This window comes from Nomia melanderi, chromosome 10 (assembly GCF_051020985.1).
Source record: "Nomia melanderi isolate GNS246 chromosome 10, iyNomMela1, whole genome shotgun sequence".
Lineage (NCBI taxonomy): Eukaryota > Metazoa > Arthropoda > Insecta > Hymenoptera > Halictidae > Nomia > Nomia melanderi.
The window spans coordinates 5,138,928-5,162,663 of NC_135008.1; the positions used below are offsets into that span (position 1 = coordinate 5,138,928).

The 23,736-nt window shown below is 43.7% G+C and overlaps 1 protein-coding gene across 26 annotated transcripts in view; it reads left to right on the forward strand.

Annotated features, from left to right (window-relative positions):
- Positions 1 to 23,736, forward strand: part of rg (A kinase anchor protein rugose) — a 382,141-nt gene that overhangs the window by 283,132 nt on the left and 75,273 nt on the right. For 6 of the 26 annotated variants that reach the window (XR_012999551.1, XR_012999552.1, XM_031982977.2 and 3 more), the window contains exons 3-28: positions 8,427 to 8,553; positions 8,637 to 8,737; positions 8,904 to 8,999; positions 9,398 to 9,519; positions 10,047 to 10,173; positions 10,304 to 10,423; positions 10,550 to 10,696; positions 10,808 to 10,915; positions 11,692 to 11,832; positions 11,921 to 12,066; positions 12,179 to 12,392; positions 14,184 to 14,436; positions 14,547 to 14,689; positions 14,770 to 14,966; positions 15,033 to 15,141; positions 15,211 to 15,292; positions 15,360 to 15,676; positions 15,795 to 16,016; positions 16,195 to 17,836; positions 17,941 to 18,106; positions 18,204 to 18,357; positions 18,474 to 18,653; positions 19,352 to 19,492; positions 19,680 to 19,787; positions 19,873 to 20,044; positions 22,874 to 23,245. Coding sequence is in view for 24 of the 26 variants with exons in the window: in XM_031982977.2 (XP_031838837.2) it covers positions 8,427 to 8,553; positions 8,637 to 8,737; positions 8,904 to 8,999; positions 9,398 to 9,519; positions 10,047 to 10,173; positions 10,304 to 10,423; positions 10,550 to 10,696; positions 10,808 to 10,915; positions 11,692 to 11,832; positions 11,921 to 12,066; positions 12,179 to 12,392; positions 14,184 to 14,436; positions 14,547 to 14,689; positions 14,770 to 14,966; positions 15,033 to 15,141; positions 15,211 to 15,292; positions 15,360 to 15,676; positions 15,795 to 16,016; positions 16,195 to 17,836; positions 17,941 to 18,106; positions 18,204 to 18,357; positions 18,474 to 18,653; positions 19,352 to 19,492; positions 19,680 to 19,787; positions 19,873 to 20,044; positions 22,874 to 23,245 (5,707 nt within the window). In the remaining 2 variants the exon portion in view is untranslated. The other 20 variants (XM_076371553.1, XM_076371557.1, XM_076371559.1 and 17 more) reach the window with 11 other exon arrangements.

The window sequence follows — 23,736 nt, forward strand, 5'->3', positions numbered from 1 at the left end:
GGGCTGCTACGTTTCAATTACCTTGGCCGCTCATCTCCCCGTTGCTCCGCAACTACCTAAACCGATGTGCGGAATTTGCCTAAGCCCACGGGTACGCCGACGCGCGGCTAGATAAATATGACGACGGTGCAAGATCCAGACGGACCGTTTCCCTCTTGGCGAAACGCAATTTAGATTCTATCTCGCCGAGTCTTTCGTTCGGTTCGCGTTTTTCCTCCGCCTTCCTCTTCGTCTCCGCCGTTCCTCCTCGTCGTCCTACACGATATTCATTTCTCCCGACAGGATTTCCAATCTCCGTAAATTGGAGCCTCGCTAAAACCTGTACACCGATTTAGCCGGATGAAATGTTCGTTCCGCTCGCGGGGACCGTCGAACCGCGATCCTCTGTTCCGCGTTATTATTTCCCGATTGTTCGCTTCTAACTAGCTGCCTCGAGCTCCTTCCCGAGCAGCTTACCCAGTGAAAGAGTTAAGCAGGTAGGGTGTGCATCGCGCAGAAGACTGCTTCCATCAGCTGAGTCGGTAGCTGCATCATGATACGCTCCTCGCATTATTTATTGCCTGGTTCAAGACCGAAGGCTTGCCAATCTGAACAAAAGACACTTAACCAGCTAACTGCCTGACTTATGATCTCACTGATTTCACTGACAAGAGTCTCCTTACTCTTAACCTCTTAACCTGTAATTTATTTCGTCAGCGAGAATTACTTCGTTATTATGAATTTGTTAGAAACAAAGGAGAGAAATATAATATTTAAATTGAACTACAGAGGATTGAGATTCATTCGTCTTGGTTTATTTCAATTTGAGATCTTACTCGCTAGACTGACGATACGTATGGCAAGTGGTTAATAATTCCCCATTGAAGCAGAGGTATTATTCGCAGCGAATTTACTGTTCAAGTTCAAAATTTAATGTAGAATCCTATTAAATCTGTTCCATGAGGCTAGAGATTAATGATCCAAGATGTTTTTAATACCGTCCGAGGCTAGGTGAAATATCGTAAGACTGTTACACGATATTGAATCACGTAGAATTCGAAGAATCCTGATCCGCGACTTGGGTTTCTTGAGAACGGTTCCGATCCGGGAGGCGATAGTTCATTTTCGGTGCAGTTCGATGGTTCCGAGCAATTAGGAGATTGTCCGAGGGGGCGGGTCTGGCAGAGTATCGGGCCAGGAACAATTTTAGGTCGCGTCAAGAAATATCGATGGCCGCGAAATCCGGAGCAAAGTTCTCGCGACGACACGAGGAATCGTCAGTACGGACGAACACAGGAATGGCCGGCATGCACCGGCCAATTCCTGGTTGTTCCGGAGAATGCCGCAAGCCTCTGCGCTATCGCTAAGTTATGACGTCTATAATACCGGTTGGTATTTCATTGTTACCATTTACGAAACGGCCATTCCATTCCTCACCACTTTCGCAATTACCCGCCCGAAAAACCCGGCCGCCTCCAGTTTTCCGAAAACTTCGCGGGGACGGGGGCAATCAATTCTCGCGCTCGCCAACGACCGTCAAGGGAACGAAATTACGACGACCGTACCGAGCGAATTAAATTATTTTTCCGACGTTCGGATCGAGGCTGGTTCACCGTTTATATCGAAGACCTTCGTAAACTTCAATATTCACGAAGCGATGTTCATCTTAAAATTTAATCGCGCGCTTCCGCTGGATCCCGAGCGTCCGAGGACTATAAAACCCGGGAATAGTTAATGATACTCGTCGCGCATTAATCAGAAATTTTAATCGAAGTTTTATAGCCGACGCAGAGTAATACAGCACGTTAATTAAACTCGGGTCAAGGCGCGTCCGTCTTGGTCTTGAAAAATTTAGAAGACTCTCATTTTTAATCAAGCAACCCGCGCCGAATCCCTTTAAAATTGTCTATTAAATTCCTGCCGGATAAATCTCTTTAATATCCGATGTTACTTCCGCGGATTAATGTCGCCGTTGCTTGGTTAACGAACAGTAATCTCTCCTTATTCGTCGACCAAATGTTTGCGATGCAATTAGCCTCGCGGGGCATCGAACACGGTTACGGCGGGATAGAAAAAAAGCCGAGATACGCGAAGAAATTGAGTAAAAAAGCGATTCGCCGCGTGTATGGGGAACGCGAACAGGAATCGCATGCGGCGCACGGGGCGCACTGTCAATGTTTGCCTTTCACGAAGACCACGAAGCTGATTCTGCCCATCAGTCTCGCCATCGGCGGTAATACCGCTTCATCTCACCCCCGATTTAACCCGGGATTTACATAAACAGAGATACAGGGTCGGTCGGTCGGTGTGCGCGCGTATCGCCCGAAGGAAATAAATTGAATTCGTCTGATTTCACGGTTTTACGAAGTTATTTCTATCGCCGCCCCCGTTCGCCCTGTTATCTCTTCCGTAGCCGGGCTGCTGTATTTCCTCGTTTCCCGCGTCCTCGATTATTCAGACGTGAAACGACGCGAGATTCCCGGAGCCCGTTGCACGCTTCGTTTACAAATGAAATGGAAAAGCACCAAGATCACGCCGACAGCAGCGAAACTGTAACAAACGCTGGGCTGAATCTCTCGCGAGCAGTGTAACGTACACAGGAAAACACGAGATAAAGAATAATTACGCGATCGCGTTTAATTAAGTCTCCAATTAAGGGGACAGCGCGAGATTTGATAACGCTGCCTTAATGGGACTGTTCCTCCTTTGTAGACACGGGGATAATTACTGACTGCATTATTTAAAAAGGGCGTCGGAAGAAACGAAGCGAAAAACGGGCGAGTCCCATTGTTACCGTTCGGCTCGGAGGGCGCGTGGGAAACTCGATGGAAATTATTTAGCGTCATCGTTGCGTTCCCCTTTAAACTGACGAGTTTGAATATCTTTCGTGATTTTGTATTCCGGACGATGTCGAGTCTATCCGCAAGCGAAACTTGAATCGTCGATGCGGCAGGTAACGCCGGAAATTCAATTATCCGGCGGAGTTTCGAGGGAATAGAGAAAAACCTTAGGGTTCGCCAATTAAGACAAGTTTACAAAGGCGCAAGAAAGGTCTGAGTGAATTAAAAAGGATCGAGGGTTAAAGAAATTTAAAGGTTAGAGATGTTTTTAAGAGGAAAAACGGATTTCGTATTTCGTTGGAGTGTCTCGGGTCCTGCGGAAAGTGGGCACGTTTCTGAGGAGTTACTTCTCTAGCGTCTCCCCGCCGATGCAGGAAAAAATTCCCTCTAATAAAGTTTGATGCCCGACGTGCTCGCTCCAGAAAACGTTTCGTTTGTTTTTCCAGAGCGTCCAGCACAAACATTTGTGGAACGAGGGCTTCCGTGTTCATTACTCTGAAATGCTACAGAGATGCATATCGCTTCAAGTAGAAGTTTATTTGTTCTTGAAAGGCAAACATCGCCGTGCGCCGCTGCAAAAAACCGTCGATATGCCCTTTCTGTCCGAGCATGATTCTCCTTTTTCTACGAGTGCGCAAATAATTCCCGCGCCTTCCTTGCCCGTGATTTCGATGAAATCGTTCCCGCCTAGTGTAACGTTGATGTACATAATTGTATTCCGTGCAATTCTGCAATTGTTGCCGCAACGATCCTTAATATCCACTCGTAATCACGGCGGAACGTGGAATGAAAATTGCTGTAACTAAAATTGCCGGCGGTGATTCGTGGAGAGCAACGTTGGAAACAATTCAAAGTTTCAGCGCGGAATCGCGTTACGAATATTAGATTCCTCATATTATTGTATTCGGCGGAGGCGAAGGCCGCGAATGTGGCCGGCGCTGTCGTCCCAAAGTCAATTAAAGTGAAAAAGTTGATTAAAAGGAACGCCCCGGGTACCGCGCGCCGTCGAGAATAGGTCTGAGATAATGTCGGGATTGTTTGTTCGTTTCTCCAAATGAACTGGCGCGCCGCGTCTCTTTATTTACCTTCCCGTTCGCGACCCTACTTTCCTCCCACGCCAAAAAACTCATCGCTTTCTACAACTTTATTTTCCCCCGGTGCTCCTCGTGGAACTCAAAGATTCATATTTTCACGGAACGCCGTAATCTCGCGTAATTGTCTGTTTCCTCGGCGCGGTATTCAGCAAGGACAAAAACGGAAAGAAGAAAAGAAAGGAGAGGAAAGAGAAATTGAAATCTACATACCGTCGTCAGCCTTTTCTTCGAGATACGAAACGCTTCTGGGTCTGACTTATCGTAAACGCCCACCACTGTAATTCTGAACCTCTTGACGCACTCGATCGAGTTTCGAGGTCTTTTTGATTTCGAATTCGTACGTTAAGAGTTTCGTTCTATTTAATTACCGTTTCAACGCAATTCCTATTCCCGAACACGATAGTGTCCTGGGTTTTGCGGTTCTTTACGAAGGAATGCTGCATAAAGCGTTTGCGCAGCCGATGCATGTCAGGGTTCCAGCGAACGCGAAATAGGTTCACGGTCGAGAGGTAGGCGGGGAAACGAATTTCAGAGCAGATTAGTTTAATAGCGGCGGCAAGAAAAGCTTTGTGGTTAACGAAATTTACAGAAGCGATGGTCGCGCGCATTCACGCGCTGTGAAACATTTCCGTGGCCCTGTCAAACGGAACTTGGGCTCTTCTTGTGCATGCGCTTATACGCGTGCAGCTCGTATTCCCTTTGATGCGAGCCCTCATGACTCTAATCTGAAGTATGCTATATACACGCGGCCGTTCGGAGCACATCAGCCTCCAAAGGAAGGATGTCGTAAAGGCTGTGCGCCGCGCGGCGTTCACGGTCCGCCAGTATCGAGCCTGAAATGTTCCGTCCGAAGTTAATCGTTTATCACGCGAACTGTGAACGATCGGAGCTTCTGTTACCGGCGTTCCGATCATATTCGAATTTTCATGGCTCGCACGTGACCCGCCAGCAGCGTACAATCGATTCCCGCGAGAAACACGAGCGCGATGACACGCACTTCGGAATTAACAATAGGACCGTTCTAACAATCCATGTAATTGTTTGTAACGCGCAAGATCCCAATTTCGATTGCGTTGAAGCGCGGCATGATCTCGATAAATATCGACGATACTTTCCGCACTGTGAATAGACGAGTTCATCATTCTAAAATAGACGAGCGCACGTTACAAACGGAACAAGTAGAAACAACCAACCAGAACAAATCTCAAACCTCTTTACAAAAGAACATTTCACTGGACATCGTTCATTCGCACACGAAGACTCGACCCATTTCCGATCGAATGAAAATCACATTGAAACCCCGTATAACGTACCACTCGAGAACCGGAGAATTACTTTGCTTTATGGAAAACAGGTCCGCGCGAATATCCGGTCGCGCAATCAACAATCGCGAGCGGAACGGTTATCCCTGCAGGCGCCAGCCTCCTCATATTTCAATCACCGACAAAAGGAAATGTCGCAGTTTGAGATTACAAGCGACCGTAACGGAATCGACGGGGACGATATTTAAATAAGACGTCAACGACGCCGTCGCCGATTCAATTTATCGGGGACAGTATCGGCGAAAGAATCGAGAACGAAACGCGACGGGAGAATCTGATTAAAGTAGGAGGTGCGCGCGGCCCGGCCGGATCAGTCGCGCTGATTTTATAACGATATAATTAACAGAAACGGGGAGACAGCAGGGGGGGGGGGGTAGCCGAGAACGGTAATCACGTCGGAGCCGAGAGCGATGCTTCAGTTTCGCTGCTCTTCCTTTCGCAGCCGATACTTCCGCGGTTTTCGTTATCCGATCCGACGTCGCGCCGACGTTATCCGAACTCCGGACGGTTAATCAGGAACTCGCTGCCATTTTTGAAATATGCAAACGACCCCGGAGCGCACCGGCGCCAGAATAATTGATAACATCCACGTTAACGGAATGACATATCAACGGACACGTTCGAACCTGAAATACATCCGCTTTAAAGGGAAATTCTGTTCGTCGTTGCAGATCCTTCGACCTCGCCGGTGAGTCCACTCGACAGCGCTCGCGAGACTGTTGCCGACGATTCGATTCCCCGCGAATTTTAGAACCGTTTTAATAAAGTGGAATACTCTCCGACTCTTCTCAATTACGCAACCCGCGCCCCCCTACTTCTCGGCCGGTATAAATAGGTTTTTCCCTTTACATTATTCCACGTAACGCAGAAAATTTCCGCGAAATATTATTTTTCGCGAATTTAATTCGCACGGGGATGAATTGAAATGAGGATGCCGAGATCAAAGCGTCCAATTATTTTCAGCTTACTAAATGGAAACCTCTCGTTCCGTGCATTGTATCAAGGGAACGCAGTAACGTCGGCTCGTCTACGTTCGTTATATCAGGTTTGCATTTCATCTTGTTATTGCTGGCGGATTTTCAATATCGTATGGTCTTCGGGCGGAAACTGTTTCTTGGGTTTTCGACGAGTTTAAAGGGAGAATGCTTAGGCATTAAGGGGCGCGACAAGAATGCGAAACGAAGAAACGTTATTGCACTGGATATCGATTCGTTCGATGGATTTCTCATGACGATAATATCGAAGCATTATTTCCCTTGATATCGTTATGGCGGAGCATTACGTAGACAGGGGCGTAGTTGCGTTACGTGTATTGGGACACGTAGACGATATTACGCGGCTGAAACGAGATGTCGTTCGCCTAATGCAAAATTCAGCGGCGGAAACGGCATTCGTCACTGAGTAGGATCTAGAAGCGTCAAATGGACGACATGATGCAATCTCTGAAAATGATTTGAATTCGAGAAAATTGTCGGCTTCAGGATGCTGGCTTAGGTTGATGAGACGATACATATTCTGAATATCGTTTGTGCGTCTCCGTGCAGTGGCCAGGTTGCGCATCGATTTAACGTGAGCGTGTTTCTCGTGGGGATTTCGTGAGCCAGCGCCGTCCATTTCGTCATGTGCGTTAAAACGCACTTGCGGGACCGGCACCTACTTTTCAACAACGATGTCACGTTAAAAGCTGCCACCGCTGTACGGCTTTTAAAGCTCATTGCCACGCCGAAGAGTGCTATTCTTCCGATAACTCGGCTATGTTTGACGGACGTCATTCGGCATCTGTTCGCGCGGAACATTTTATTCGCATAGTTCCATTAACGAATTCAGCGGATCGGTTGTGTGCAACGTTTATCGAATTCCCAAGTGAATCGAATAAAGGTGCATTTGAAAACGAAAACGCGGTCTCGATCTTTGCAATCGTTTTCAATGAATAATTGTTTCCGTTCATTCGCGTGGCAGTCGACGCGTTCGTCTATACGCGTGGAAATCGCATCGCAACGCCGTTAATCGGGAAGATTAAGCTTCCTCTTAGAAACGATGAATCGAGAATTATAAGGAGTTCAGGGATCCGAGATTTTCGCGAGAGACGGCTCGCATTGTTACAAATCGGAGGAGCGTCGGCGAAAGGACTGGCAAGTCGAATTTCCCAGGGAACGTAACCCAGATTTCGACGAATGGAATTATCCACGCGAAACTGGATCCAAATTTTGAGCTCATTTATCCTCGCGTCTGTTTCATTGGGCGAGGTTCGTTCCTCAGTCTCTAGGAAGGCTCAAGAACCAAATATCCAACGGAATATTCCCTTTCGAGGATTAAGTTAATCACGGCGTCCTCCTAACTCCGAGCGAGGCACGTTCGTTCACCTGCGAAAAACCTCTATTTTACGTTATCCGGATTCCATAACTTTCGCGGACCGAAACTTTCGTTCGTGTAGCACGAATACCTCCCTGGGAAATTTCGACAGCATTTCCGGGATTTCCGCGATACCCCGCGGATGATTCGCTTTTGCCTTTATCTTCCCTTGCTTCCCTATTTTTCCCTCCTTTCGCCGTTATTACTGTTCCCGACTCCAGCCGCAAATTAGCGACGGATTACAAGAGTCTGTCTCTTAGTTCGTTTTCGATCTCCGATTTCCCTCCGGTGGAGCTCGAGCAACTTTAACTACCGCCGCCGGTATAATAGTTTGACTATCAACTACACCATGCTCTGCAGGTCCGTCTTAAGTTCGCGGCGTCGCTAATGCATCGACTAATTAGGAGAGTAATTACAATTTGCCGGTAAAGGGAAAGCACTGATACTGACGCTTGCTAGGAAAAACCCGATATAGAGTGATTGCGAACGATGTTAATAGTGAATTGAAGTTTACGGCGTGCATTTAACCCTCGACGAGCTGGTAACGGATGACTTTTAACCTGTGTTTTATAAGTATTTGAACATTTTAAGAGTTTCATCACAATATACGATCTTCATGCGTTGTACTTGATACCATAGAAGAAATTTTTAACTTCTATTCCAACGAAGTATGGGTAAAATCGTACTGCAAACGGCATGCCGAGGAATTTAATAAAATTCTCGATACCAGCGGTTCCGGAGACAGGCTCCGGAAAATTAAACGTATCCCCTCGAATATGCTTTTAATATTCGAATTCTTTGCGAACGAAGGATGTAATTTCTACGTGTTTCTGTTCCAGGCCGAAATATGGAGCGTCTTTATCGCAATCCTGAGGAAAAGCGTGCGGAATTTGCAGGCGTGTACGGACGTGAGCCTGATAGAACACGTGTTGCATCGGCTGTCGCGCGCGGAAACCGTTGTCGCAGGTAAAACTCATATCCCACGATTGTAATCCAACGATGCAACGATCCGCGCACACGAAAATAACCGTTCCCGTCCGATAATGTAGATTTGCTCATCGATATGCTCGGAGTGTTGGCCAGCTACAGCATAACGGTGAAGGAATTAAAACTTTTATTCGGCGCTATGAAAGCAGTGAAGGGGAAATGGGTAAGGAACGGTAGAACCGTCGCTTCGAGAAACTTTCGCGGAAGGGAAACGAAACTTTTCACACGGTCGGAACTTCCCTTTCGCGATCGTATTCTCGCACCTCGCACGCTGATTCATTTTACCTTCTTCTTAATTTTTCCCCCCCGCCGCCGCTCACCACCGACAGCCACGGCACTCGGCGAAGCTGTTGAACGTTCTCCGTCAAATGCCGCAGCGAAACGGACCCGACGTGTTTTTCAGTTTTCCCGGCAGGAAAGGATCGGTAAGTCAATTTGTCTCTCCCTCCCGAGCCTGCGTCCTTATATTTCGCCCCTTTCCACCCCGATTCGTTCGAGGACGCAGCTCGAATCTAAACTCTATCTAACTTTCGATAAGAGAATTCGCCTTGTTTCGCGGAACTCCCCCTCGCATTTAATCCGTTGAATCCGATGACGTATTGATTCCTCCACTCGGGTTTACACTTCGCAAATAGCTCGAAATTATTCATTGAGTTCGATTAGCCGTTCTCAGGATTTCGTGTTTAGCAACGTTGAACTTTCGCGAAAAGTCGGGTGAATGGTTGAATTAAACTGATTCACGGAAAAAAGAGAATATGGAAGAGCGATGTAATATTGAAGGATCATTGAATACTGTAATTATGTTCACTGAAATTTTCTACAGGCAATCGTCCTGCCGCCGCTCGCGAGGTGGCCACACGAGAACGGGTTCACGTTCACCACGTGGTTCCGACTGGACCCCATCAATTCCGTTAATATCGAACGCGAAAAGCCATACCTCTACTGGTAAGTGTTCTTTACGTCGAGCACCCTTCGGTGAACACCTCCCGACCGAAGTGGCCGACTACACCTTCAAGAATCCGTTTACGTTACTGACCTCCGACGCGACGGGCGAAAGAAAGAACGGGGAAGAACGTGGAAAAAAGAGGTCCCCATCCCGCCGATCGAACGTTTCGGATTTGATTAAACGCAGCATTGTTCGGAGTTCGCGCGAAAAAGCTCCTACTGGAGCGCGTCACGTCCTACACCAATTTAATCACGTTCTTTCACGCGGAAACAATTCGATTTCCATACAGTTGACAACCGTTATTCCCATTTGCAAAATACATCGCTGTCCCCGCGACAGACGAGCAAAAAGAGGAATATCGAACGGAAAGCTCGTAAAGCATTCGTCACGGATGGAGGTAACATTTCACTGTCGCGGGTGTTCCATAACTCCGGAGCATGAGTTTCGAATCAATTCTTAAACCGGCGCGTATTCGGGCCGCTTCAAAACAGAGGAACCATGATATATCCCCTCTTTCTCCTTTCAGTTTTAAAACTAGCAAGGGAGTGGGATACTCTGCGCATTTCGTAGGGAACTGCCTGGTCCTCACCTCGATGAAAGTAAAGGGCAAGGGCTTCCAGCATTGTGTCAAATATGAATTTCAACCACGCAAGGTATGCGACGTTTCATTAAGCAACTCTTCTATTTGATCGTGAACCTGTTTTCCTTTTCGCATCGTCGATTCAATTATTCTAAAATATGCTAGGAGAATGCGAATGAAACCGATATCGTTTATTTTCACAGTGGTATATGATCGCCGTAGTGTACATATATAATAGGTGGACGAAGAGCGAAATTAAATGTTTGGTCAACGGTCAATTGGCTTCGAGTACGGAAATGGCATGGTTCGTTTCGACAAACGATGTAAGTTGATTTATAGATCCGACGCTGGTCGTTCACCGTTTGCGATACGTTATTAATATCACTAAAGTAAATGGAAATCAGTGGTTCGCAGTGTCGCTAACTGTTTTTACTGCACTTCTCTTGCAGCCCTTCGACAAATGTTACATCGGAGCTACACCAGAACTGGACGAAGAGCGCGTGTTTTGTGGGCAAATGAGCGCGATATATCTGTTCAGCGAAGCTCTGACTACACATCAAATATGTGCTATGCATAGACTGGGGCCTGGATATAAGGTAGATCGCGAATAAACATTCGAGAACCGACGAATGGATCTATTAATTTTCAATGAATCAACGAAGTCATTCTGTTACACATTGAACACGTCGGTTTCCGTCTGTCCGCAGAGTCAGTTTCGTTTTGACAACGAGTGTTACCTGAATCTGCCTGACAATCACAAAAGGGTGAGTGATGAGCCGGAGCTCACGAGCATGGTGGACCAAAGTATGCAAACTGTAAGCATTTTTATTTTCATTTTTCCCGTTTACATTTGATTTGCACATTGTTTAATCACTCTGTTACTGCGTTCGAGCCCGTCAGAGGTAATTACCCGATAATCGACCATCACTACGAATATCTTTTCCCAGAACAAATGAGTTTACTTTGGACGTTACTGCGACACATAAGTTTGTATCAAGCGATTGAGTGACTGCTTGTTGTGAATTTTCCGTTTCGTACAAGTCCACGTCAACGTTCTTTTCAACCACTTATTTCAGTTTTGCTTCCTTTTATCGTAATCACACGGTAGCGTTTCGATTTCGTTGCTGCCTTCCGGTAGATAGATCCCTTGGTTTTGTTGTGACATGAGTAGCGATGTTTCTTGTGGCTGTATTTCGTGTTTATGAGTTGAATAGAAGATTGTGTTACTCGATGTATCCGTATGATTCATTCGAACACCGATATCGATGGATAATGCTACTAACGAAGAACTCGGAGGGGTACCGTAGGACTGTGAATGTCTCCTCTAAGATTTGATCGTAAACTGTTTGAACTAATACCACGTTGCAATCACTTTTCTGTGTGGCGGCACGTTTGTCCATTTAACATGCAACCGTCGTTCTCAGTAGTTACTAAACTTTGAAAGTTCCCGTTCAGTAAGCGACGCGGCGAAAAAGAACTCATTAAAGGAGCACGTATTTCGATGGAACTTTCAAAGATTAATCACGATTGACGGTGGCGGAGTAATTGTGAAACGATTCTCGTGAACAATACTGACAGGCTTACTTTGTAGGTGCTTTACGATGGCAAGCTGTCAAACGCAATTGTGTTCATGTACAACCCGGTGGCAACCGACTCCCAACTTTGCCTGCAAAGTGCACCGAAAGGCAACGTCTCCTATTTTGTACATACACCGCACGCCCTCATGCTGCAGGTACGAATATATCGAGTGCCGTTCATAGTGACCGCCGGGACGAACCGATCGAAAGGAACTAATCAAACTTTCTGCTACCCGTTTGTAGGATGTCAAAGCTGTCATCACGCACTCCATTCACAGCACGTTGAACTCGATTGGCGGCATTCAAGTATTATTCCCTTTGTTCTCGCAACTAGATATGCCTTACGATTGCATAGCACCGAACGATGTGAAGCGAGATCCAGCGTTATGGTAAATGCACCTGTAAATTAAACATTTATTCGCGTTTCGCGTGCTCGATCCGTTGATCCGATCGATCCGCTCGATACCGTAAAGCGGAGGGTTGAAAATCGTTACATTTCAGTTCGAAACTGTTGGGGTTTATCTGCGACCTGGTGGAAAGCTCGCAGACCGTGCAACAGCACATGGTACAAAACAGAGGATTTTTGGTAATTAGTTACATGCTGCAAAGAGCGAGCAGAGACCATCTGACCACGGAGGTGCTCGCGTCTTTCTTGGAGCTCACGAAGCACCTGGTGACCTGCCTCAGCGCGAACAGCGACTTGTTGTTAAAACAGGTATCCATTGAGTCATTAGTTTGGTCTTAATACTAATTAGAATTAAGTTGACTAGAACGAAGTTACCCGATCGACCGGATAGAAAGTAGAAGCAGGAGTCGATGGAATAGATGTAGGTTTACAGAGATCGATGAAACGAGGAGCATAGCTTGCACGATAGTAGTCGAAGATTATGAAACTTAACAGACAATGTCGACAGATATCGACTTAGTTGTAATAGATCGTACGTAAATCCCTGTATACTTTATCGAATGAAACAGCGAAGATAATTCCATACTCTTGAAACAATATTCCTCTTTAACCACAAAGTGAGATCATGGAAAATTAAACGAGAACGTCGTACCTAATGAATTATCTTCACTGGAATCGCAACGAAAGTACAAAATAGATTTTATCTTTAGGAAATCGTACAAGTTAGAAGAACGGGATACAGTGTATATGTGTCTAGAAAGCCGAATTAGGTCATTAGGGTTTGTACCTCCGAAAGTAGTGTATACATGAAGATGTCCTAGCAACAACGTGATTGAATCGTCTAGCAAACACCCCGAGAAATCGAATACCTCCTGTTGTCGTGACGCATTTGTGGTTTAACCTCGAAATGCCCCTAAACGCTTCCATTCCTGTTCTGGGCCGCCCTGTATATAATAGCATGAGCGTAAAATTTCCAAAAAAACCGGCAATGTACCTTTATACAGCTCCCTACGTTTACTCTCTATGATATCGCAGCAACTTACGCGACGGACTGCTCGCAAACGCCTATGAATGTTGAACGCTGTCTCTACTTGTATGCGTATACTTTGTTTTCCCACCGTTTAATCCGTTAAGCATGGTTATTATACTCTTTCATGAACTGTATTATGTTAAACGAGTCTTTGGATCGCATGCAATCTACCGACTTTTAGGCTTCCTGATTTCATAATATGGCTACGCAACGTATTTCTTCCTTTTCGTTTTCGTTTTTACACTATACTTGCTTCCACGTGAGAACTTCTCTTATATTATTTTGCAACGCTGAAAGAATTCTCTCTACGCTGCGGCAAATCTTTCTCAGTTCTCCTGTTTGACCGGCGAAATGGTAAACTACGCGCGCTGCAAGTCTGCGTAACCGCGACGACACTACTTATGTTGGTTTATTTTGTCGAGGTCTGCGACGTTTCGCTTCGCGTTCTATCGAGGATGCCTATCGCCTTCAAGGAAGCTACTTGTATCTATTATTTCCTTTCTATGCACACACTCGAATATTGGGACATCCCTCTCGATTCGCGGCGAGCAGCTAAATCATGGAATGAAGGAAGGTCGACGTAACAGCGTTCGCGCGTAATTAAAATCGCTCGAACGTCCGCGAAGTGTTTGAAGCCTTCGGCATTGGTTTCGGGAATTCCTGCGTCAACTTCAAAATTTGTCTCAATATTACGTTCACAGTTAACCGAGTTCTCGGCATTAATTTCGATGCATGAATTGTCACTTTACTTCTCCTGGATACTTCCCCCTACGACGACTGTGTGAAATTCTTGCGATCAATTTATCGGCACTTTCGATCTCCCCCACCCCCGTGTGTGCTTTTTACATATACGATACCCTTGCACAATCGTGAGTGTTCTCCCACATGAAACTCCACAAATTTGCAACTGGCGACCGATTCGTTTCCAATCAACCAGTTACCACGCCGTGCGTTCTCCGGCGAGAAGGGACGAATTAAAACAGGTTTCGTACCAGTGAGAGGGCATAGAAACTGATAAAAGTCGGCTAGATTGGTGTGTCCGAAGAACAGGCAGATCCATGGTGATGTAGTTGTTTTACTTTTCATTCCTAACATGGCAGCTATTGGACCACGTCCTTTTTAATCCCGCTCTTTGGATATATACACCGGCGCCGGTGCAAACCCGGCTTTATTCATACTTGGCCACAGAGTTTCTCAGTGACACGCAGATATACTCGAACGTGAGGAGAGTCTCCACAGTATTACAAACGGTGCACACGCTTAAGTACTATTACTGGGTTGCTAATCCGCGAGCCAAGAGTGGCATCACGCCGAAAGGACTCGGTGAGTGGCCCCGCGCCGTCTAAAACCTCGTGCCCAGCTCTTCGACAGAAGAGAGCTTTTTCTTTCGAAACTAATCGATTGTCCACTTTAAACCTTCCGTTGAATTGCAGATGGACCACGACCTCAGCAGAAAGATATTTTGACAATACGCTCTTATATTTTGTTATTTCTGAAACAACTGATCATGATCGGGAACGGAGTAAAGGACGACGAGTTGCAAAGCATTCTAAATTATCTGACGACCATACACGAGGTAATCGAATGGGAGAATATCCCTCGAAGGAGAAATTTCATTCGATCAGAGTATACGACAGACTGGAACTTCTTTTACAGGACGAAAACCTGCACGACGTTCTGCAAATGCTTATATCGTTGATGTCCGAGCATCCATCGTCGATGGTGCCCGCGTTCGACGCGAAGCAAGGTGTTAGAACGATTTTCAAGCTGTTAGCAGCCGAGAGTCAGCTTATTCGACTGCAGGCTCTTAAATTATTAGGTTTCTTCCTCAGTCGTAGTACACACAAGTATGAGCAAGTATTTTGTAAATAATTGATTCAATCTGTGTTGGACAGAAATGCAAGATGGTTTCGTTGCAGAAGGAAGTATGATGTGATGAGCCCTCACAACCTGTATACCTTGCTGGCCGAGCGGTTATTGTTGAACGAGGAGACACTGTCGTTGCCAACGTACAACGTTTTATACGAGGTACTTTTTCTACCCTTTATACCAACGAAATCTGTTGTCGTGAACATCATTTTCATTATATTCTTTCAGATTATGACGGAACACATTAGTCAGCAGATCCTCTATTCTAGACACCCTGAGCCGGAATCCCATTCCCGGCTAGAGAATCCAAGTAAGTAAGGATTAACTATTGTTTCAATGTTCTCGACGAACATTACACGTTCTCCTCTTTATTCCAGTGATACTTAAAGTAGTCGCAACCCTGATACGACAATCAAAGCAAACGGAACAACTGTTGGAGGTGAAGAAGCTGTTCCTGTCGGATATGACGTTGCTCTGCAACAACAACCGCGAGAATCGTCGCACGGTTCTGCAGATGTCCGTGTGGCAAGAATGGCTGATAGCCATGGCTTACATCCACCCGAAGAACACGGAAGAACAGAAGATCTCGGACATGGTGTACTCGTTGTTTCGCATGCTCCTGCATCACGCGATCAAGCACGAGTACGGCGGATGGCGCGTGTGGGTCGACACGCTGGCCATTGTGCATTCCAAGGTAAATAAGGAATCAACGAAAAATATAGAATTCGAACAAAGAACTGCGTTACACCGGAACGCTGTTAAAGGGAGCAACGTTACTGTACCGCGTATTTTATATATTTTGGGGATTCCAGGTATCCTACGAGGAATTCAAGCTTCAGTTCGCTCAGATGTACGAACATTACGAACGACAGAGATCAGATAACATTACGGACCCTGAGCTAAGACAGCAGAGGCCAATCAGCACTATCTCGGGATGGGATCAACAGCATTCAGGGAATAATGGGTACAACAGACCGTCGCCTTGGGGCAATCAACAAAACCACGATGCGCAACACATTGAGAGAAACTACAAGGTTCGCTCGTTTGTCTCGTAATAATGAACTCTTTCGTTAACATTATTTCGTAGAACATTATCTTTAAATACTATCTGTAAACCTTTACTACCTTGCTAAACTAGGAACTTGATTCTTGACGTGAATAGAGATTTTGAATTCTGTGATCTCTTTATCGAACCGTGTCGACTGTTTGTAGGAGTTCGATGCACCGGAAGGCAACGATCGCCTGGAAGAGTCCTGCAGCTGCGATCTGAACTCGATAGACAACACGGAAAGCGACGGCAGTCCCGCGATCGTAAAGTCGCACAGCGAGGCGCTGGACACTCCCCAGTCGAGCGAAGTGATATCCTTGGATTCTAGATTGAGCGACAAGCCCGAGACCCCGACGACGGCGCGGGAAATGCACACGGACACACCGACCATCCTCGAAGAAGCCAACAGCGAGGCAGTGTCCATACCAACCACCCAGGAAACCAGCGAAGTTATATCGATCGAGAGCTCCAGCGACTTCTACAGCGAGGTGCAGAAGATTAAAGGTTCTAGTCCGGACTCGATGGTAGCGCAAGAAGCTTTGAAGGAGGACGAAGAACCATTGGACCAGAAGCCCGAAGAACCTGTTCCCGAATCGACGCCAGTCGAACAGCAGCCGGAGGAAAGTAAAAAGGAAGAGGTACAGGAAGAAGAGAACGCGACGACTAAAGACGAAGCGAGTGTCGCTGAGACTGCTTCAAAAGCTGAATCTCAGGAGGACGCTGCGGCTCCCACGGAGAACGAGGAGACTAAGGAAAAGCCGAATGCGGTGGAAGACACCGATAACGAAGACATTGGTTCCAGCGTTGCGGAGGTATCCGAGAAAACCGAGACGACGGAAGAAACGCCAACGGAAACAATTGCCACGATTGAGCCAGCTGTCCCAGAGAACCCGGCATCCGACAGCGAAACACCGGAGCCGCTGACTATCAAGGATATAGAGAAGCTACAATTGGAGAACGACCGAGAGGTGATCGACAGCGATACCTCGGAAGCGTACTTAACGCCGACGGAGAACCAAGAGAACCTAACCGAGATGAAGAGCAAGGATGCAGAGAAGACCGATGAAACCGTGAACGTGAACGAAGAGCTCGAGAGCCCGAAGAAGACGGCCGCCGAGGCCGAGGACAGCGAGAAAGGTACAGAGGAGGACTCAAAGAATCCCAATTGCTCAACTAGCGTAATAGAAAGTACGGAAACCAGCGAGGAGAAGGTAGAAGTAGAAGAGGCGAAAGTGGAATCAGTAGTGACTAGTGAGTTAAGTAGTGAGAAATGCGCCGCGGACTCTGCAACGGAGGACAAAAGTGCTGTTATTAATGATAACGATGACGAGAAGGTAACTGACAAACATTCAAGGGAGCCGTCCACTATTTCTACTAACGTAAGTGATAATAAGTCAGACATTCCAGTGAGGACTGACGAGTTAGAGGTAACAGATAGTGTTTGTAGTAATAGCGATATACAAAGTTCTGTAGATAATGTGACGCAAGTGCCAAATCCTAAGCAGCAAATTCCAACAATATCTACGGTCTGTGATGCAAATAAAAATATGCCCGACGATGTGCCTCAAATCGTTAACTCGATCGCGGTTACGAGGGACAATTCGTTAGCGAACGACGTAACCCCGGATCACGTAGATACCCATCGCAGATCCAGCCTGCCGGCTGTACCCTCCGAGACGGCCGCTGATGAGAACGCAAATAGTAACGAACCTCCTTCTTTACCTGTACCCTTGCGGAAAACATCGTCACCACAGAAACGACCAAGGAGTGCCTCAACATCCACGCAAGTGGACCCCAATCATTTTGGTGAGATACCGATTTGACTTTGAGAAGCAAGAATCTTCAAAGTTTGAATACCCCGGTACCTTGGACTTTCCTATTAATATTCATTCTCGTTGTTTCTAATGTAGAATCAAAAAGAGCCAAACAAGGAAATCCTTCGACGAGACCAATGTTCAGTCCAGGGCCGACTCGACCACCTTTCAGAATACCAGAATTCAAATGGTCCTACATACACCAGAGACTACTCTCGGATGTCCTCTTCTCGTTAGAGACAGACATTCAAGTTTGGAGAAGGTAAAAATACTAAATTCATTCTAGAATAAGATCTAAATTAGCGCAGTGTCTTCAGCTTAAATATACTAATTGTAATTTTTGAATACGCGTGCTTCAGCCACTCGACGAAGTCAGTGCTGGATTTTGTGAACAGCAGCGAGAACGCAATTTTTGTTGTTAATACTGTTCACCTGATTTCGCAACTGGCCGACAATCTGATAATCGCCTGCGGAGGGTTGTTGCCACTTCTAGCGTCAGCGACATCGCCGAATGTATGTATTCGATCCTCTCTAGTTCCAATTTTATTTTACATAGAAGAGTGTAACCGGGTGATATGAGTTCGTTTTTACGGAGATCCTTTTTTTAATTCGTGCTTGGATATTCATAGAGCGAATTGGATGTAATTGAACCAACTCAGGGGATGCCAATTGAGGTAGCGGTTTCTTTTCTGCAAAGACTAGTCAACATGGCTGATGTACTTATCTTCGCCAGCTCTTTAAATTTCGGTGAACTGGAGGCCGAGAAGAATATGTCTAGTGGCGGTATTCTAAGGCAGTGTTTACGACTGGTTTGTATTATCGTCCACGTAGTAATTTAATTTCTCAGACAAACACATTACTCTTTCTACACTATAAAGATGTCCCCCTCTGTCTTTATCTCGAGAATTAGTTTGCGTGAATAAATTTCTATGATGAACCGTAGTGTCACCGTCCAGCAAAATATGAACGAAAATATCGTTGAAAGAAGTCACGTTATACGTTTCCAATGCACATTGTTTAGATTCATCGTGTTGCACTTTACAAGTGAAATCTATCACAGACGACACAAACACCAATCCCAAGTTGCCCTCGTCTTTTACACTTTATTAATTTAGGTTCTCTTCTAGTAGTGTTATTTACAGTTTCATTTTTGTTTTTAAATGATAGAAGAACCGTTATATTATCGCTTTGTCACGTTAATTCTGTGTACGTGTACACATCCGTTAAAATAAAAGAATTCTAATTTTATTACAACCCAAGAAGGACTCTCTTAAATTGAAGATTCAAAGGTATTGATATTTTGTAATTGGAATATCAAAATGTTCCCAAACCTGAACCCTAACACTTTTGTAGTCTACAAGTAAATTTCTGTGAATAGAAATAGTATTTAAACCAGCAGTGTGTGGAATAGTTGTAATAATACCAGCTTCTGTATATGTGTGATATAGAACACCATCTTTTACACTCTACATTTTTGTTATATTCATCTGATGAAATGCTTCTATAGGTCTGTACATGTGCTGTTAGAAACTGCTTAGAGTGTAAAGAACGTGGCAGATCGTACAGCATGTTAGGTCGGCAGATTGGTACTAGTAATAAATCACAGCACATACAGTCTCTCATACGAGGAGCTCAAACATCACCCAAGGTACGTTTCATCTGATCAAACTTAATTTACATAGACAGAATGTGTATTACTGTCATCAATATCTGACAAATTGCACACAATGCATACTTGTCCAAAGCCATAATGTATAGAAGAATAGAATTCTCAGTGATCATCAGTATGTGAGCCCTTTGATATACAAGTAAAATGGAATTTCTATGTCCTACAGAACATAGTGGATAATTTGGCCCATCAATTAAGCCCTGTTAAAGATCCTGAGAAATTGCTGCAAGACATGGATGTGAATCGTTTAAGAGCTGTGATATACAGAGATGTTGTAAGTATATCCACTTGTTTGACCTGTGTATTATGCAGTATCGAAGATATCATAAATAATACAGGGTATATCTTTATCATTTTAGGAAGAAACCAAGCAGGCCCAGTTTCTGTCCCTGGCTATAGTTTACTTCATCTCTGTACTAATGGTATCAAAATATCGTGATATATTGGAACCACCAATATCTCAACGTCCACCAAGCCCAGTTCAAACAATACAGACTAATGGTGCTAGTTTGAGACCAGGCAGTCCATCAGGTAAGATATAATCTGTCCTCATATTAAACAATTTTTTGCTACAAAGAAGTACAAAACATTGAATTTTTTAATGAAACTTATTGAAGACATTAGGCAATTTTAATTTGACACAATAACAATTTCATTACATTAACAATCTTGACAGTTTCTTGAGGTAAACAATCTGAATCATTTATAATAACTGGCATAGTATTTGTTTCCCCAATGATTAAAAGTAGGGAATTAACAGGAGCTTTTGAAAAAATGTGTTAATCAGACACGCAAGGAGTTATTAACTTGATGTTGATACTAAAATATGCATGTTGAATCTTAAACATATATATGTGTTAACCCTCTAACAAACTACACGAAAAATGTAATTGTTTAATGGATAAAAATTAATATTAATTATGTCTAATTATTACTTCAAAACTCTTACATGTCAGATATATCTTATTCTATCTATTAACTGTTGTAATTCACCTTCAAAATTTATTTCTCTTCAAACTTTCAACCTAAAATAATAGTATGGCATGACTGAAGTTATATGAGCATGTTTCTCTTGATTTTTCAATAGTTTAAAAAACATTTTAGATGATATTTAAAATACTTTGATTATGGAAAATATAAGATACAGATAGATAAATTAGAAAATTTTATTCTAGATATCATTTAGTTATCTATTATAGATTCTGCTAATCAATTCAGTCAAATGAGAATCATATACATAACACAAATGTATGTGCAAATCTGTAGCTAACATGGAACACTGTGCACTTTAACTGTGTAGCTGCAAATTCAACAACAGCACAAACACACAAAATAGAGCGCATGTTCAATCGCACTGTATGAAATATTTTATATGTATCTGACAGTGAGAGTTTTGATGTTTGTCGAATGCATTAGCACTTTCTTTTACGTTCAGATATATTCTTATTATGCCATTATTACTTTACATTACAAAATACAAAATTCTGTCACCCAAAAGAGTTTCAAACTAAAATATAATGTGTAAAATATAATATACGATAATCTACATTGATTACATTAAGTGTTTCTTCAAGCCAAATTAATTGATCAGTATTATGTATTACTTCAGTGTCGTATTCTAACAATGTGTGTGATCTCTAAACAATGTAATGCTCCTGAATTCAGTCCTTTATGTTTCTTTGAGATAATAGAGTGACTTAGTTGTTGTGCAAGGTAAAAACTCATTCATTATCATTACATATACTGAGTTTCACTCTAATGACATCGAATAATAAAAATTTCAATTGTGTTTCTTACCATCCAATGCGTAATCATTCTGGAGAATTCTTTAACGGTCCTCGACGATGGAGAACAAATGTTTAACTACACTTACTCTAATCAAAATTTGCAAGAAATGATTGATACAACTTGAAATTTTCAACTTCACCAAAGAAATTACTAATTATCAGTAAATAAATTGAATTTTTATACATATCTTAAGACCTTCTGTTTAACGGTGCACTCCAACGGACATAATAGTTCATCCTCTCGCCGCTATTAACCGAAGAGCGCTAATCTGTGCTCTGATTGGTGGATTCATAGGGCTGAATTCTTAACGGTACTGAACATAAAAACACAGTTTTATATTTAATTTTGTGCAAACAAGATGTACGTGATAATCATGTGTAATTTTTATTTGATTAAGTGTTTAAAATTCGTGTTTTTATACCGGAAAACTAGTTCAAGCGAAAGAAGAATTCACTCAGGAGATATGTAAGTGAAACTTAATTTGAATTTCGTGCAATATATCGGATAAATTTGAATTTAAATTTGGTACCCCAACCAAGTATAAATAGCACTGTTATCTCTTTTACCTTAAAAGTTTGACGGTAACGAATGACGCAATGAAATACAAATATATTATAATTACATCCTAAAAATTAGAATATTTACAACTACTACAAAATTATCGAAATCAAGCTACGTTCACAATAATTCATAACATGCTAAATAGACTAACAGGTTATGTAACGATCACACAGTGGATAGAGTGAAACCCAGTGTATAAGGTAAAACCACACTGAGAAGCAAAAATTTATGCGTCATGTACAAAAGTATGATCTCTCTACCTTTCAAATTCGAGGAGTAAATTTTCACGTACCTTTTGTACAGTTTTTCTATCGGAAATCTCCGTTCCCATAGCTGATGGGTTCTAGCTCATGATCAGCCATAAACTGAAGTTGGCTGAATCCCTTAACACTAGAATTATCGAGCACTTAAACTGACTTTTAAAAATTTCATTATAAAAATTACAAACGCGGATTTATCAAGGACTGAATTGATTTAAATTTCAGCGTAAATATTACTTAACACGTTGAGTGCCGCATGATTTTGCAGAGAAAAATTTACGAAATGAAAATAATGTAACATCAACTTATTATGTTACGTTTATCTTGTCGAATATCCCTGCATTAGGTGGTATTACTTATAATATAGAAAAGCTTTCAAATAATCATCGTTCAATCGAATGAATTATAGTAACTTGATTTGGTTGAGGTCACCGGTGACCCCCATGGCATCCAACGTGTTAATCAGTTTTTGAGAAATTACTAAAGAGAGATATTCGTACCTCTTCAATAATCGCAAAGGAAAAAATCAAGGAATGGGTCATTTTGAGCCATTTGGTAGTTTTAGTGTTAAAGCTGATCAAAATTTTGAATATTATCCAAACCGTAAGAAGTTGAAGTAGATATCGGGTACGGGAAGACGCCTAAATTCTTGTTCTCAACCATGTAACATGAAGATAAGAAAAAACGCACCACAGATACGAGAGCTTAGCGATCGAGAATCGGTGGTAACGTGGTAAATATGGTTCCTCAGCAGATGGGAATGGTGGTGGAGGAGGGCGGCCCCTGTTTCCACAGTGGTCTCACCACGTGTACCCACAGTTCCTCCCGGGATCTCACCCTAACGCCAATGCGAATGCCAATGTCAATGCCAACCACCACATCAACCAGCACCACCACCAGCACCCGCTACCGGCTGCCAGGCACTCTAACCGCCAGCCCCCCTCCAACTATTATCTCCCGAATCACCACAGTAATCATTATAACCATCATCCGAATAATCATAACTATCATCGTCATCATCATTACCATCATCACAATATCAACAATCACCATCATACGCTTCAAAAGCATATCGATCAGCCCCGAAATCTCTGTCATAGAAACTCCGGTCTCGGTCTGCAAGGTAAACTCGATTGCCCGAACGTTGTGTTCCACGGAATGCTCGAGTTCTTTCTTTGGCCTGCTCGAATTTCTTTTAATTGCCGTTCGTCTATCTGCCAACGAACAAAACTCTCTACACTTCTGCGCTCCACGTTTTACGTTTCCGTTCTTATCTGTTCGTTTGTTTTTGCGGTCTTGACGAGCCGATCTCTCTGTCCGCATGTCGCTGTTCACTGGTAAATTTGAGAGTCGGGGTCTTTGTCGGACGGGACACTAATCAATGCCATCTTTCGTGGAATAAAGATCTTTGTTACAGTTTGAACGATTGATTAATTAAACGAACGTAATTATGGATTAAAAAGAAAATTCACTTTTGTAGAATTCATGAATCTCGATTATATTATTCAGTAAGAATCTGTAGATCTGAAATTAACGAGTGTCTCGTCTGGAAAGACCTTCCAGGTTTGTTTTACATACAGAGACACATGCACGTGCACGCACATTGACAGATAT